Here is a 15,893-nt window from a genome sequence, read left to right on the forward strand (position 1 = left end):
ACAACATACAAGGCCTTTCACAGTCTGACCTATTTCCTGTTTCCCTCCTCCCATACCCCAGGCATATGAAAGCTTCATCAGTCTGTGAATGCACCAGCCCCCCCCTTTTTTTTTTACATCTTTATTGGAGTATAATTGCTTTACAATGGTGTGTTAGTTTCTGCTTTATAACAAAGTGAATCAGTTATACATATACATATGTTCCCATATCTCTTCCCTCTTGTGTCTCCCTCCCTCCCACCCTCCCTATGTGACAGAGCGAGAGAGTGGCATGGACATATATACACTACCGGCCCCTTTTATGATTCTTTGTTTTGGCGTATGCTGTTCCTTCTGCCTGGATTTCACTTCTTCTCCTCTGGCACTCACACACAGACTTTAAGACCCTACACGGGTATCACATTCTCTCTGAAACCTTCGTGGACTCGGCCATTCTTCTGGGTGCTAACAGCACGTGGCCCATGCTTCATTATATCCACTGTCACCCTGCTTCCTTGCCTGGCCCGTGGGTTTCTAAGAACAGTGACAGATGATGTTACCTCTACAGTGCCAGCATTTACCGAATAAACCCCAGGTACATACAGAGTTCTGAGTCTGTCTTTGTAGAATAAGCAAAAACATTCATTCAGCATACAATTATTCCAACAGTGAAACTTTTTTGTTCAAAAGAAAGATTTAAAGATGTAATTTTTTAGTGGTGATGATGGTGGCTTTCTATGGTTATTCAAAGCACTTCAGAGGGGACATAGTTCCCTGTTATCTGACCTATTTTAGGGCCCTTCTCATGGCCCTGGGCAGGATCCACCAGCTCACGGATGCTCTGCAGCATTAATGACTCTGCAGTCTTTTCTGCTGCTGGGCAAGACAACTTCTGCCAGCGTACAGCAGGAAAAGCCACAGGCCTCTGGGGAAAAACTGTCCCATTGACAGCTGTGTTGACCTCCAAAATGAATTCCCATTACAGGTCTCGTAGTGAACTGGATGTTTGTTAACAGAATCAATGGCTTCATTACTCCATTAGACCTGCAAGATGAACTCTCTAGTGGCAGAGGAGAGGGTTTGTGCTGAGGGACAGAGAAAGCCCAGCGCCGGTGATCAGCCCACGCTGCTGCCTGAGGAGACATAGGGAATGTGCAAGGGAAACCTCTGGTGCATTCTACACTCTCTGTGGTCTTTTGGACTCCTCCTCCTCTGCCCAGCCCTTCAATGCGGGCTTTCTCCAGGGTTCTGCCCCAGACCCTCCTATGACCTCGCTCTCACTCTGGAGACTCTCCAGGGGTATCCTGTCCACTCTCACAGCTTCAGCTATGTGATAACAGCTCACAAATCTGCATCTCTAGCTCAGTTCTCGTTCCTGGGCTCCCTGTCTTATATCCCCACCCCCACCCCCAATCAACTGAGCGTCTCCATTCAGCTGTCCCACAGGCAGGTCAAGCTCAACAATCTAAACGGAACTCCTCCTCCTGCGTCTCTAGTTCAGTGAAGTGTATCAACGTCACCATCCAGTCAGTTCCCCAAGCCGGAAACCTAGGCATCATCTGTGACTCTCCCCTGTTTCTCAGCAACCACGGCATGTCATCATGTCACTGCCTTGCTTAAAATTCGTCACTGGATCCCTGGTATCCTCAAGATGACTTACAAAGCTCTCTCTTTTAAAAACCACTTTCCTGTTTATTTCTTCAATCTTGTTTCCCACCTGTACTTCCTTGTGTTTCAAACAGAATTTCAGGAAAACACCAACCCTCTTTCTCATCGCTCCATACATTAGGCTACCAATTCAGTAAGGGCAGAGGTACTGTCTCTCTTGTAACAGTTTTACCCCTAGAATGAAGCCCAGTCTGTGATCCAACTCCATAATCATGTGTTGATTAAACACAGGAAGTCCATCTAGCATAAGTCGTCATACTCCCTCAGTAACATCCACTGACTCCTCATTCCCTTCAGAATAAAGTCCAGGCTCCCCAATCTGACAAGAATAGCCATTTTGTCACAACCTACTTATCCCGCCTTGTCACCCAATTCATCCTTCATGTCCCCTATGCTGAATGCTTGTGGGTCTGTATAAAGGAAGAGTGACCTATCCTCAGCTCTAGGGCCCTCTGCCTCCAGCTCAGGCTATGGATTCAAATCTGTGACCCAGTCTGTTTACTCACAGAGCTAGAGAAATTTCACCTGAGTCTCAGTTTCCTTATTTACAAATTGACATAGGGTGGTTTTACGAGGATGAAGTGCATAGAGGGCCAAGAAAGCACTGCAGGTTGTAGGTACTCAAAATGTGTTCCAGTCACTTCTGTATCTCCGTGCCTAGAACAGTCCCAGCACATAGTGGGTGTTCATGACACTGAATTCATTGTTGAATGAATAAAAGAATTTTCCCTGGCATAAAAATCCACATATGCTTGTTTCTTGTGGTCAAAGTCGGAGAGGTTTTTCAGGTCTGTCAATAAGACGAAGTAAGGGGTAGCATGTGTTGGGCCCACAGACACTTGGAATTCCACTCTTCTGACATAAAGCCGTGTCTATGAAGCCAGTTAGCTCCATAATGGCCTGCAGCCCCAGAAAAGTTCTTTCAAAGCTGTTTGGGCACTAAATCTTGCCAAAAGCCTACCTCAGCTTGCAACTTTAAAAGACTTCTACCTGAATTCATGTGATGATTCCTTGGTACCTTTACTGGGTTGAACAGTGTCAATCCAAAATTCATGGAACCTCAGAATGTGACCTTATTTGAAAACAGCATCTTTGCAGATGTAATTCGTTAAAATGAGGTCATACTGGATTAGTGTGGAACCTACTTCAATGACTGGTGTCCTTATAAGAAAACAGAGACAAAGACATACAGGAAGGGGATGAAAGAGGTAGAGATTGGATAAACAAAAGGTGATATATCCATACAACAGAGTATTATTCAGCCATGTAAGTGAATGAAATACTAATACATGCTACAACATGGATGAATCTCCAAAACATTAGGCTAAGAGAAAAAAACCAGTGATAAGACTATAGATTACATGACTTTATTTATGTGAAATGTCTAGAATAGGAAAATCCAAAGACAGCATGTAGACTAGCGGTTGCCTGGGGTGGGGAGCAGTAATGGAAAGTGACTGCTGATGAGTATGGTATTTCTTTTTGGGTTGATGAAAATTTTCTAAAATTAGACTGGTGATGGTTGCACAACCCTGGGAAATACTAAACCCACTGAACTGTATACTTTAAAAGGGTGAATTTCATGCTATGGGAAATACATCTCAGTAAATTTATAAACACACACACAGTTTGACAGTTCCTCAAAAAGTTAAACACAGAGTCACCATATGACCCAGCAATTCCACTTCTAGGTATATACCCAAGAGAAATGAAAACATACCTCTACACCAAAACTTGTAAACAGATTTTCACAGCAGCATTACTTATAATAGCCAAAAGTAGAAACAATCCAAATGCATATAAGCTGATCGATAAAGAAAATGTGGCATAGCGTGTAATGGAATATTCAGCAGTAAAAAGAATAAAGCACAGGACTTCCCTGGTGGCGCAGTGGTTGAGAGTCCGCCTGCCGATGCAGGGGACACGGGTTCATGCCCCGGTCCGGGAAGATCCCACATGCCGCGGAGCAGCTGGACCCGTGAGCCATGGCCGCTGAGCCTGCACGTCCGGAGCCTATGCTCCGCGACGGGAGAGGACGCAACAGTGAGAGGCCCGCGTACCACAAAAAAAAAAAAAAAAAAAAAAAAAAAAGAATAAAGCACAAATACATGTTACAACATGTACAAACCTTGAAAGTACTGTGCTAAGTGAAAAGAAGCTAGATTCCATTTATATGAAATGTCTAGAAGTGGTAAATATATAGAGACAGAAAGTAGATTAGTGGTTGCTTACGGCTGGGGTGAGGATGGGGTACGGGAAGTGACTACTAATGGGTATAAGGTTTCTTTTCGGGGTCATAAAAATGTTCCCAAATTAGACTGTGATGGCGGTTGCACAGCCCTGTGAATATACTAAAAACATTGACTTGTACACTTTAATTGAGTGATATATGGTGTGTGAATTAAAACACACACACACACACACACACACACACGCATAAGCCCTTTGCAAAGTATGAAGTGTAAAGTATATGCAAGAGATTAACAGTCATCCAGTTAAATTCATCTGCCCTTTAGTTTTTCTTTATTTCTTCTCCAAAGAGAAAACTGAACACTCAGTAAATACCGAGCCCTTACTAAACCCCCTTGAGTAAGAGACATTCTCCCCTTCCTACCTTCAGTTCCCTATAACTCCTCCAACCCCGCTGTTCAGGGTTTCACCCCATAATCATAGCAAGGCAGTGGGAAGTTCAGCTAAACAGAAGGCAAGCACTCATGGTTTGGGGTGAAAAGACTCAAGCAGGTTGAAATTCCACCTCACAGTGTGTGGACCTCATGCACAGGACAGGAGTCAGGATCCATTTCCAGCTCTGCTGTTAACTAGCTGTGAGATCATGGACAGGTCTCTCTCTGAGCTTTAGTTGCTTACCTGTCAAGATGGGAGGCTAATCCCTGGCCTGCTTGTCTATCTTACTGGGCTGTTGTAAAGGGCGAATGAGATAAGGACGTGAAAACAAATACATGCACTCATATAAATATTCACAGCATTTGTTGTTATTGCCTGGGTACCTTTTGAGGAAAGGAAAGAATGGTAAAGATAAAGGAGACATTAGACAATACGTGGCTGGGCTGTTTTTGGTATGTGGCTGTAAGGTTGTTGTAATGATGTGTCTTGGGTCATTAGGAAGGTCAGTTATACACAGCGAGAAGAAAATGGACATTTCCAGACTTCTGGCCTGAGCTTCGATCTCCAAGTCTAGACGAAAGATAATGCCAGAAAATGCCTGAGTCAATTTGTTTTCTTTTCAGCAGGGTTTTATTTTTTCCTCTTCTTCCTGGCTTCTTTTTAGGGCCCTACAAAATCACTCCCCTTCCTTTCCACAATCACCCCTGGGAAGCCTTCCCAGCATAAAAACACTCCTCCCACCTTCTTGCAAAACTCTAGAACAGGAAAGCTCTGAAGGATTTCAGTAGAGGAGCCCAGCCCAGGCATCCACTAGCTAGTGATAACAGGAGCAGGAAAGGGGTGGTTGGCGGGAGCTTCTGGAAAAGGTGACTGGCCAAATAATGACTGGTTCCCTTATCTCAATGCCCTTTTAATCTTTATCCTTTCCCCCCCCAAACCCCACCCCAAGCCTAAGTGGGTCTCAGAACCCGTAAAATGATAGACCAAAGTTCATGCTGGCGCCCAGGCTGGATTCAAAGCCTGGCTCTACTAACTCCTGGCTCTGGTCTTGGACAGGTTACATAAACCTCTTTGATCCTCACTTGTTCAATAGGGAGAATACATACTTTGCAGGGCTGCTGCAAGGACTGGAGGTCATTTATACAAAGCATTTAGCACGGCACCCCACCATTCTTACTGCTCCTATTCCTAGAGTACACATGGAACCGGCTGAGACTCTGAAATTGGCCAAGAGGTATGGAATTTCTTTCCAAGTCACAACTATACCTTGTATAGATGTTATACGTGGATTAATAAGAACGACAGGGACAATCCTGTCTACAAGAATCATAGCTGCCATTTACTGAGCACCTACTATATGTCTCTGGTCTACCCCGTGAGGTAGATATTATTATTACCTCCATTGGTTTTTTGTTTTGTTTTTTGGGGGGATGGAGAAACTGAAGCTCAGAGAAGTTAATAGTGAGCTCTGGGGTCACACATTTAGGAAGTGGCAGAGTCTAGATCTGAAAGAGATCTCATTGTCTTCAAAGCCAATTATTTTCACCCATGTAGAGAAAAGAGTTCCTACACAATCCCTATGAGGTGAATGGTATTAGCTTTATGGGAGGCAGAGTCAAATAACAGAATGAGGGTCTAGGTCCAGGTCTGCTGCCAACTGGTTGTGTGACCTTTGGTACGTCATTTCACCTTTCTGGGCCCTGTTTTCTTTATTTATAAACGGGAGAACTTGCATTAGACCAGGGATACACGGCAAAGTCATCTTCGGGAAATTTACGAGAGCTGCTCCATGTAAGACCTAATGAGTTATATTTACATATTTAGATTCAGATCCACTGGCTTGGTTCTTAACAATCTCTGGTTCTTCATTCTGGGGCAGAGGTAGAAGGGTTGGGGTCAACTGAAAAATCAAGGGCAAAGCAAGTTCTGAAAGCCAAATGAAAGAACAAATTCTTCCCAAAATCTTTCTTGGTATCATCAAAGTTCTAAATTGGAAACCATCCATGCTCTTCCTGGCCCTCCTTATCATTTGTCCACAGCCGACTCCAAAGGAACAGTGAGCAACAGAGAGAGCCTGACGTGGTTCAGAAACGTGGGAGTCCAGGTTCTAAAACTACTTTGCCACAGGGCCTTGGGCGAAACTTTTAATCTCTCTCTACATCTCCTCTCCCATGCTGTCAAATGCCAAAGAGAACACCCACCTTACAGGGTTCTTTTGAGGATTCAATGAGGTGAAATACGGGTAAATAGTAACTATTAAATACTAAGTAAGTGGTAGTTAGTTGACAATTGTTATATTATATCATTTATTCCTAGAAGTAGAAAGGTGGTAAAATTCTGAGGGTTCTCACTGGGGAGAAGATGATTAATGAAAGAATTTTGAAACTAATGGTGTCGGATTTTATGGGATGAGTGGTCCCCTGGAGAAAGCTAATTGAAAAGCAAGAATCAGATGGGTGGAGAATTCTAAAAACAAAAACCTGCTGACAGATTGGCTGAGTGCAACATTGGACCAATAGAGCCAGGTCATTTTAACTCACAATCACAAGCCTAAAATTATTTAAAAAGGAATAATCCTCAGAATCCTCTGGCACACATCATTACTAGAGAATTTATGCATACATTTAGGATCAAACACAAAATGTCTTCACTCTAGACAATACCTCACATAATATGGTAACTGTAGGGGAACCTAGGGTCCAATCATTATCACCACTGCCCTCCCTACTCACCCCCAAATCTCTCATTTACAGTTGGAGAAACCATGGTCCAGAAAGGTGAGGCTACTTGTCCAAGGCCACACAGTGGATCAGATGTAAACCCTGAAATGAAAACTCAGATCTCTTAGTCCAGGGGTCCTTCTGCGGTACCAGTAGAAAGATGTATCAACGTGAATGAAGATATATTCTCTATAAAGGGGGGTGGGTAATCAAGCCAGGAGATCTGACCACCAGGACACTGGCCAGTGGGATTGCTATTTTGTCGTGAGTTTATAATGTTATTCATATTTGCATGGTAAGTAGGCATTTGCTGGATCCAACTACTAAAGACCAGTATAAATAATTCCCCAAGTTCAAAAATATAAGTCTTCTAGTGTTTATAAAAACTATAAAACAGAGGAAGAAAAAAGGGGAGGCAGACAGGCAGTAACATGAGACCCCGTGAGACCTTTCAGGGACCAGGCCTCCCCACTCCCCTTCTGAGGAAGGATCTGGGAAAAAACACCATCTCTGAGATCCAAGGGCCAAGTCACAGCACCCTGACCTTGACGGATATGATCTCTTGGTCTACTTTAGCAGAAATCAATCCTGTGAAGGGGCACAGGGCAAAGAGAGTGAGTGGCTGCAGCTCGCAGGCATGTCACACAGTCTCTGGTCACACGTCCTTACATAACCTTCCTTTGCCCTGCGGCATCTCATTTCAGAGATGGGAAACTAAGGTCCACGGCAAATGCCATGCTTTCTATAAGGTCTCTGGTGAAAACTAATTATGCCTTCCTCTAAACCTTCTATCGTACTTCATTTTGCTTTTTATTTTATGCTGGGCATTCACAAATCTCTCATACTAAACAGATCGTGAGCTGTTAGAAGTCAGGACCTAGACCATCTGTTTCTCTGGTGGTGTTCAGCACAACGCTGTGTGTCTGCTAAACGTCCAGATTAGAACAAGGTGCTCAATAAACACACCAGGGCAATACGTTTTGTCAGAATCTTTCCTCTTTGTGTCAGAAGAAGGAGTGAAGAGCTCCAGGATCTGAACGTAAGCTGCTGTTCAGGGTGGGAGGAACTGTTACCACTTAGCAAGGCTGTCTGAGTTGTGTGTGTTTCTGGTTTTGGACAGCTGGTCTATATTTAGCCACGCATGCATTGTCCAGTTCACGTCGGACAGGTCAGCTCTGTTCTCATCTCACCTGCCACACGGACAGCACACCTCAATTGTGACAGACCTTACTCCTGCTCCTTTGAGAGGGGCTTCGGTTGACTGCGTGTCCCCCTCAAAGAGGGAATCCGTAATTGGAATAAGCACTCTTGTTGTTAACTTAGGGTCATGAGTACTGACCGTGGGCACTCTGCTAAGAGCTTCAGGCCTGTCAAAAAGAGTGGATCTTGTCCTTGCTCTATGAGCTTATACTGCCGTTGAGAAGAGCAAATTTACAGTTAGGGCAGCACTTCTCCCTTCCCCCAAGGAACTTTGGGGACTCACTAGTATTCCCATGGGAATCAATCCATCTAGTGGGCACCATAAGCTCACATGTCAATGATGCATCTGACCCTTGTGACCTTTCCACAAAAATATCGAAACTATATCACTGTATTTTTCAGCTAACCAACTTCATAAGAGGTAAGCTTCCCCTTCCTTTCATAGTGACTTTCACTAAGGGACAAGTGGCTACCAGCGTGAAACACAAGTGTCAGATATTCCAATGATGGGAGTTTATCAAGAATCATTACCAGTGGCAATAATCACAAGAACAATCCCTGAAACTGCTCTAGTCTGGATGGCGAGGCTGGGATTCTAAGAGCTCCAGCTTGCCTAGGGAATTATGAGATCCACAGCATTACCTGACCCAGAACTGTGGCTGTAGGAGAGACAGTGTGGTTAGGGGAAAGGAACGTGGATTCTGAAACCCGAATCTGAGTGTTTTGCTGTGGAACCTAGGGATGGTATCCGAATCTGTGCCCTAATTTGTAAAATTTCTACGAATCGCTACCTGCAGCGTCGTCCTGGAGAGTCAAGGAATGCCATAGTGTCTGTATATCAGTGCTCCACAAACGGAACGTCTCCCTTAGCACTCCATCCCTGGGGTAATCTGGTGTATGAACTGCATCTGCAGACCTTCAGGGTTTGATCAGAGGCAGGACTGGTACCAGAGCATGCAGATGGATTCAACTGGCCTTTGACGGGTGAGTAGAGGACTGCAGGCAGAGAGCCTGGCAGGACTCAGCTTCCAGTCGGCAGCTCTTTCTCAGCCACTGTCTCCGGTCCTGGGGTCACAACAATCTCCTGGCTTCATACCTGTAGCTTCCCTATTCATCTTCCAGCCTTGTGTCCTGATGCCTCAGTAACCCTAGGTTTTTTTTCACTGGGATCCAAAAGGGAGAGTTGTTTTTTAACATCCCTAGGACGGCCAGCACACTAAGACCATATGTACACGTATCTGAGTGGGCCTGCCAAGGCATATTATTATACTAGAACAGGAGCTGGCAAACTAAGGACCATAAGTCATATCTCGTCGACTGCCTGATTTTATAAATAAAGTTCTATCCCTATTCATGGGCATATTCTTTACGGTTGCTTCTATGTAAAGTTGAGTACTTGTGACAAAGAACGTTCAGGTGGTAAAGCCTAAAATATTGACTATCTGGCCCTTTAAAGAGAAAGTTTGCCAGCCCCCAGACCACAAGTTCTCCTTCTGGTTTGTACAATCGTGTCCTCTCTCAAAAATCTTAGTACCTAACTTAAGCTGCTCACTAAGGAGACAGAAGCGGGCTGAAACCAAGACCAGTGAATCCCAAACCTACGTTTTGGAATAATCAAGAAGAAGAATCACAGGAAAAGCCCGTGTGGAGAGCCCATGAATATTATTATAAGAAATCATATTCACTTTCATTTCGGCACACCTTGGGCACAAACAACATGCTAGTTTCTAGTCAGCATACAGAATCAAAAGGTTCAAGAGAATAATATGATCGACTTGTGTTGACAGGCTTGGGAAACCTTCTTGGCAAAGCCAGAGAAGGTCATCACAAGAGAGCAGAGACAGCAGTGAGTCTTTCTCAGGTCTTCACGCACATGCTGAAGACCCTAAACAGGTATCGTGACAGTGTGAGGCAAGGAACTATATCTAGAATTTCAGGGTATGGGTTAATAGTTATGAACATGGATTCTGCAGCCATACTGTCTGGGTTTGAATCCCAGGTCCTTTACTTAGTAGTTGTAAGAACTAGGGAAAGTTACTGAACCTCTCTGTGCCTCAGCTTTTTCATCTGTTAAATGGGAATAATGATAGGTATCTACCTCATCAGATTATGAGTTAAGATCTGTGAAATGTTTTGAACACTGCCTCTACATGGTAAGCTCTACGTAAACATTACCTCTTACTGTGAGTAGTAGTATATTTAAAGAAGCACCTTTGTTTTTTGAGCACCTCAATAACTTAAGTATAATGCGTCTCAAATCAGGAAAGTCAGCAAGGCTTATTTGATAAACATATTAATCACACACAGTAAGAATGTTTCCAAGTTCAGGGAAAATAGAGATCGTGTTATTTAGGATGTTTCAGTTTTGGGGAGATAAGAATAGCACGGTATACACACTCAAAGGGCTGCCATGCAGATCACAGAGAAGGCTGCAACAATTTATTAGCCATACACCGGACAGATATTTAATGTGTGCTTATCATGTACCAAATGCCATGCTTTAAGTGGATTCTTATATAATCTTCATAATAATATTGTGAAGGAAGTCTTGTTTCTATTTTACTGATGCAGAAATTGAGGCTCAGTAAAGTAAACTGACTTGCCTAAGACCATGTTAAGACTGAACTCATCAGTGTTGTGGATTCATGTATTTATGATTCCAAGACCTATGCTCTTTGCTCTTTGCTCTTTGTACTAGATTGACCTCCTGAACCGGTGTGTGTGTGTATGTGTGTGTGTGCGTGTATATATATATATATATATATACACACACACAGGCACACACACACACATCATACAAGTATAAGATGCAACCTGGGTTTCAATTCTAGCCTTGCCAGTTAGCTGTATGCTCTTGAGCAACTCAGCTCCCCTCTCTTGACCTCCAGACACTGTCATCTGAGGAGTTTGGAACAAAACACTCTCTAAGGGCCCTTCAAGATCTCATATTCTAGAATTTTCTCAGTTTATGAAATCTACTGCCTTCTCTGTCTTGGCTGGGTGTTTTGGCTGTTATGATTCACCAGCCATGAAGAATTCGTTCACTGACCTCATCCACACAAGAAGTGAGGCGGTGGGGAATAAAAGCAAACAATAAATAAATGATAGATATGTAAAATAAAGTTCATATCCTACCTCTTCAGACTAGTTAGAACATCATCCATTTTCAATTTTTCTTTGCTTTTTAAAAATTGTTCTTTTTCATTGTATACCACTATTTCAATATATGGAATTTTAGACTCTATGTCCTGTTAATAAGGTTAGAATGTTTTTGAAGCTTCTTTTTTTCCCCCTCCTCAACAGTGAATTTCTCAAAACAACGTTTAGAAATAAGTTGTAATTTTTTAAACTGTCATTTTATGTAACTATAACTATTTACAAAGTTATAAACAAACACTATAACTACATCATTCATTTGAATCATCATTGGGCAGCCACTATGTGTCTCTACTAATGTGGTGACAGAAAGATAGAAGGGTCATGTTCTCATCCTCAGGTCTCTGACATATCTCCCCTCATTCCCAAACTTTGAGCTCTAGCCTCAGTGAACTACTTCCAGTTCCCTAAGCTTCTGGGAACTTGGAGAAAACAAGAGAAACCTGAACTATGAGGTGGTGGATGTGTTAATTAACCTGATGGTGGCCATCATTTTACAATGTTTGCATATATCAAATCATCATGAGGTCCACTTTAAATATATACAGTTTTGTCAATTATACTTCAATAAAGAGGTGGAAAAAATAAATATCTGGTGTATTTATTTCCATTTATGTGAGGAAAAAGAGAAAAGAGAAGAAAGAGAAGAAAGAAGAGAAACCTGAAGTAACTGAGAAAATCCTGTATTGATCAGTTTTAACCTAAGTTGATTAGAACTTTCATTTCTATCACTAGCCAGATAGGGGCTTGATATTGAAATTAAATTCAGAAATTGAAAAAAACTTTTCTTTTCTTTTCACACTTGAGGTTAACCTCAAATTTTTTTTAATCTGTTAGCTATATCTTGGCATAGAGCCAGGCACAGTTCAGTTAAAAGCAGCAAAACTTGGTGAAAACTGAGGGCCCCAGGACCCGGAACTATACACAGAGGAGGCAGGCAGTCACTGAGAAGGGTTCCAACGGGAGGACCTGACAGAGCTCCTGAGGTCACTGAGAGTGGGTGCGTGGCTTACGCTCTTCTCTGGCATGTGACCCTAGAACAGGACCTGGCAAAAACAGGTACTCAGTGTGCTGAATGAGTGAACACAGAAACGGAAACTGGGCATCACCCAGAAATGGGGGCAGCTGAGTCCGAAAGGAGGAGGAAGCTGTTGAGGGAAAGCAGAAGTGGAGTTTCTTCAGAAATTCAGGCAGACAAACCACTGGCCACCCGGAAGTGAGCCACTGGACGGTGGGGCTCCAGCCACTGGCTTAAGGATTTTGGTAGGACTGGGGTCTCTGAGAGGGACTAAATCAAACCAGGATGGGGTCTAGTCCCAGGTGGAATTTGATACGACAGGTTAACAGGGAAATGACTCAAGAATAGGAAAAAAGTAGGCAAAGTTCCAGGGCTGACCTTATCTCGCACACAAGATGAGGGTCAGAACTGAGCAAAAAGGGTGAAGAATCCCAGAGCCCTGACTCCATGCTGGCGTGCAGGGTGGGCCTCAACTTGAAGGTAGAGTCCAAAGGCCTTTGCAGAGTTCAGAATCCTATGCAGAACTGTACATAACCGGATGTTTAATCAGAATCAAGAGCTTCAGGGGTCCAAAGTGACCTTACCACAAAATTCAAAGTCCTGATTCTACCTTTAGTCAAAAACTAGCGTGACATTGGGCTTTGGAATCTGGTCTGGGACCAATTCAACAATAATTTATTACCCTCCTTCACGAGAGATAATTAGAAATACTCGAAGAACAAAAAAAGGGGGAGCATCTCGTGGGACGTCTGGGGAACCATCCAAAGCTTCTGGTGTTGAGGAGCTGGGAGGAGACACTCTCATTTCTAACAGTCTGTGGGTTTGGCAGGTACAATAGACTTTACGCTGGCTGGCTGGGACGGCGTGGGGGAGCGTCTGGTATACAAGGGAAAGGAGGAAGGAGGATTAAGGCTTAGAACGAAAAGAAGAGGGTCAGGTTTCTCCCTGTCGCCCTTTCCTCCTCCAGAGGGTCTGGAATTCGCTGCAGGTCAGGGCTGAAGCCTGTTCCAGGACAAGGCAAAAGTGTCTGTGGGGATTCTACAGAGTTCATGTCCCAACTCAGAGCCTACTCTCAGGGTGACGAGACCCAGCTGCAGACCAAAAAACAGCAAATAAACAAAAGACTGAGGAGGAAGGTCTGATATTTCAGGGTTATTTAGAATACCAATTTTTTGTTTTTAAGGCATGAGGATTTCAGATCTGGCTGGAAACTGGTCTGGATGTTTATTTTCCCCACTGTCTCTGGAAAAAAAGGGTGGGTGATTCAGAGAGCAGCCTCCGCCTCTGGGCTGGGGCCCGGATCAGTCTCCACTCTGTTCTTCTTTCCTCCAGGGACCTGTGTAAGCCTGGGGAGAAGCTGCCTATCACCTCCCACATTTTCTCTAAGCTTCCAACAAGGGTCTCCCAGAGGAGTGAGAGATCTGACCCCAGTTAAAAAAAAAAACCCAGAAAACAAAAGGTAGGGGAGGGAACAAGGGAGGAAAAGTTCCTCCCAGGAATGAGAAGAGAGAAAGGGTCAGGTCTCCTAGAAAGGTCTCTCTCGTCCCCACTGTCCTCCACTCCCAGCTTCTCCCCGGCACTCCCACTCACTGCGTCAGGGTAGTGGGGGAAGGGACCAAGGTCACCAGAAGGTACCTGAGTGGACTGCCTGTCTCCACTACGGCCCTCCCTGCTGTGAGAAGTCCAGCTGGAATAAGGGGTCCTGACCTTTAAGGCACCAATCATTCTCTCTGGAGAGGAAGGAGCTGTTTGAAGACCCTGATAACATTCCTCCACTGGGGGCTGAAGATGTCCCCAAACGCATACCTGTGGGTATAGTTTCATCCTGGAAGGGAACCAGGACTTAAAATAATTCTGCTGTTGAGTTACTGGGGAAATTCACAGATTACTAGAAGTGTAAATATTCACAAAATATTTAAAGTAGGGGGCAGTCTCACCCACAATTTTAGTAGAGAAATGGTGGGGAACAGATAAAGAACAGTCGGTTGGAACTCTGGGAGGTCATCTTTCTATAGAGTTAGTCATGCAACTACTGTGAAATTCCTGCCAGGGAGTTCAAGAAGGAAAAAAGCTACAATAATAGACAGGATATGGAGGAGGCTCTGGCCTTAATTTCAAAATCTTCAAGAGCTGCAAACGGGGCTCTGGTGACCTAAACTCCCTGAGCTGTAGTTCACAGTAGTTTGTTGGCTACTCTGAGATGGATCATGTTATCTTGCTGATTTAGCCGTCCGAGATTAATGTTAATGTATAGACAGCACCTTACTTTCCAAATGTTTAGTTCTCAGTGATCAACTTCTTGCTTCTCCTCTTTGCTGGCTGTTTTGTGATTTACAAGCAACCACAATAAACAGGTCTGTGAAAAGGGGTTCGGAGAAGTGAGAAGGAGTTAGAGCACACAGCCCTAGGGTGGAGTTAAAAGCCTTGGATGCTAGATCCGGCAACACTGCTTTCTGGCAATGTCAGTGCCTTTAAACTTTAGCTTCCTTAGTTGTGCAATAGGAATAGCGCTAGCAGCCTTGCCTAGCTTATTTTGTTTCTTTATATGCAAAGGAGACTGCGTAAGTGTTGTGGAGACTGTAAAGTTCTCTAAAAACACCAGATACTTAAATCATATCCTGTTCATCTTGACCTCCAGATATAAAAATCATCATTTTCACCAAAAGTACGACATGGAAAGCAGTGAAAGAAGCAGCTACTGTGCACACTGTGCGCCTATACATTTTCCCAGCTTCCTCCCAAGCCCTCTGCAAGGGAGCATAGTCTCCACTTTACAGATGATAACACCTCAAAGAGACAGAGTTACTTATTCAACATCCTAGAGCAAATAAACAGCAGCAGCTAGGGTGCCTTTCAGAGTGCACGTTAGAGTAAGGGGCTGTGCAGGTCCTGGACCAGCTACGGAAGAGAGGGAGGAGGGAGGGGATGAGTGGGAAGGAGAAGCCCTCAGCTTGGAGGATTCAAAAGGGTGAGGGCTTCCCTAACAGTGGATGACTCCTGAGCCCATGAATCATTCATCCACACTCTGTGCTGGGAGCTGCTTCTTTTTATGTGTGGTACATCTGGTCAGGGACAGCTGCCCACGACAGGGCCACAAGTGTGAGGACTTGGACCCGCCTGCTCGTAAACACAGCTCAGAGCAGCTTTCTGCCCCCTGACGTGGGGGACTGAAGGCTGTTTTGATTCCCAGAGGAAGGCGGGGTTCTTACTGTTGCCTGTGCGTACATGTACACACCCCCACCCCACCCCCAAACAAACAACAAGCAAACTCCATGTATGTGATATGAAATCTTGATATTCATTCTTAGAATTGCTTTTCCTTTCTGAGCATCGTGCCCGGTTTCCTTTTGGAAAGAGTTCTCTATCAGGAGGCTGTTTCTTCCACCCTTGTGTCGATATTCAAACTCAGTGTCACTCCTGGTCTGGTCTTGATCCTAGACAGGTTTTATCCTAGGCATTTTTGGCTGGAATACGTGAGGAATTGGAGAGTGGCAGCAGAAAGAAGAAGCCGGGGGTGGCAAGAAGGA

General features: G+C 44.1%; 1 protein-coding gene across 2 annotated transcripts in view; it reads right to left on the reverse strand.

Annotated features, from left to right (window-relative positions):
- Positions 1-15,893, reverse strand: part of GAB2 (GRB2 associated binding protein 2) — a 172,293-nt gene that overhangs the window by 25,675 nt on the left and 130,725 nt on the right. Inside the window, exon 1 of one of the 2 annotated variants that reach the window (XM_079928443.1) lies at positions 7,005-7,087. The exons of the other annotated variant lie outside the window; for it this stretch is intronic. Coding sequence (XP_079784569.1) covers positions 7,005-7,038 — 34 coding nt within the window. The 5' untranslated portion in view covers positions 7,039-7,087. Of the gene's footprint in view, positions 1-7,004; positions 7,088-15,893 lie in introns of those variants that run through there. 2 annotated transcript variants of the gene reach the window in all.

The sequence above is a fragment of the Stenella coeruleoalba genome (assembly GCF_951394435.1).
Source record: "Stenella coeruleoalba genome assembly, chromosome: 8".
NCBI classification, from domain to species: domain Eukaryota; kingdom Metazoa; phylum Chordata; class Mammalia; order Artiodactyla; family Delphinidae; genus Stenella; species Stenella coeruleoalba.